General features: G+C 39.1%; 1 protein-coding gene across 1 annotated transcript in view; it reads left to right on the top strand.

The window, feature by feature from the left end:
• Window positions 1-820, top strand: part of LOC149108788 (uncharacterized) — a 1,194-nt gene continuing 374 nt past the window's right edge. The window contains exons 1-2 of the mRNA XM_089293845.1: window positions 1-391; window positions 425-820. The exon at window positions 425-820 is cut by the window's right edge and continues 374 nt beyond it. Coding sequence (XP_089149971.1) covers window positions 1-391; window positions 425-820 — 787 coding nt within the window. The remainder of the gene's footprint in view (window positions 392-424) is intronic.

The following is an 820-nucleotide window of genomic DNA, read 5'->3' as shown; positions in this document are numbered from 1 at the left end:
ATGAATGAAAGTGAAACCGTTCAAAAAGCATATGCGGATGAACTAGAGCAAGATGCAGAAGATGCCATGGCTGAAAAATTGGAAGAAAAGATGCTGTCTGAAGATCTTAAGCAGAAACTTTTAAGCAGGGGAAGAAAGCTTCTCGAGGCCGAAAACCGAATAATTGCATTAGAAAACGAAAACACTCTGCTTCGTGAGAAATTAACGGCAGCGGAGAAAAAACTTGAATGTATGACTAAGCGCGTGTTTGATATAGAAAAAATTAAATGCGACGAAAACATATCTTTCTATACAGGTTTTCCCAAGTATTATACTTTTGTAGCCACTTACGAATTTCTCAACCCAGGCGTTGAAGGGGAAAACATCAGATACTGCTCCTCTTCTAAACACGGTATACTAAATGCGTTCTACGATCAGATGGAAGAAGACGACTTAGAAACAGAGCACCGGAACGACAAACAGGGGAGACAAAGAAAGCTCAAACCTTTTGAGGAATTTGTCATGGTAATGTGCCACCTGCGAAGAGGGTTTGCTTTGCAGCATCTTTCCCAGTTATTTGGAGTTGCAACATCAACTGTCAGCCGAATCTTTACTGCTTGGGTTAACTTTATGTACCTGAAGTTTGCTCAGATAAACATCTGGCCATCTCGTGAGGTTATTACAAAAACTATGCCAGAAGTATTCAAGGACAAGTATCTTTCCTCGCGTGTTATTATAGACTGTACTGAGATAAAATGCGAAATGCCCAGTAGTCTCCTATTAAACATAGAATTATTTAGTTCTTATAAAAACTATACGACACTTAAAGGGTTGATTGGAA

The sequence above is a fragment of the Orbicella faveolata genome, unplaced genomic scaffold (assembly GCF_042242905.1).
Source record: "Orbicella faveolata isolate gen_17 unplaced genomic scaffold, um_ofav_v1 contig_25, whole genome shotgun sequence".
Classification (NCBI taxonomy): Eukaryota; Metazoa; Cnidaria; class Anthozoa; order Scleractinia; family Merulinidae; genus Orbicella; species Orbicella faveolata.
This window is presented reverse-complemented; position numbering and strand designations above follow the sequence as displayed.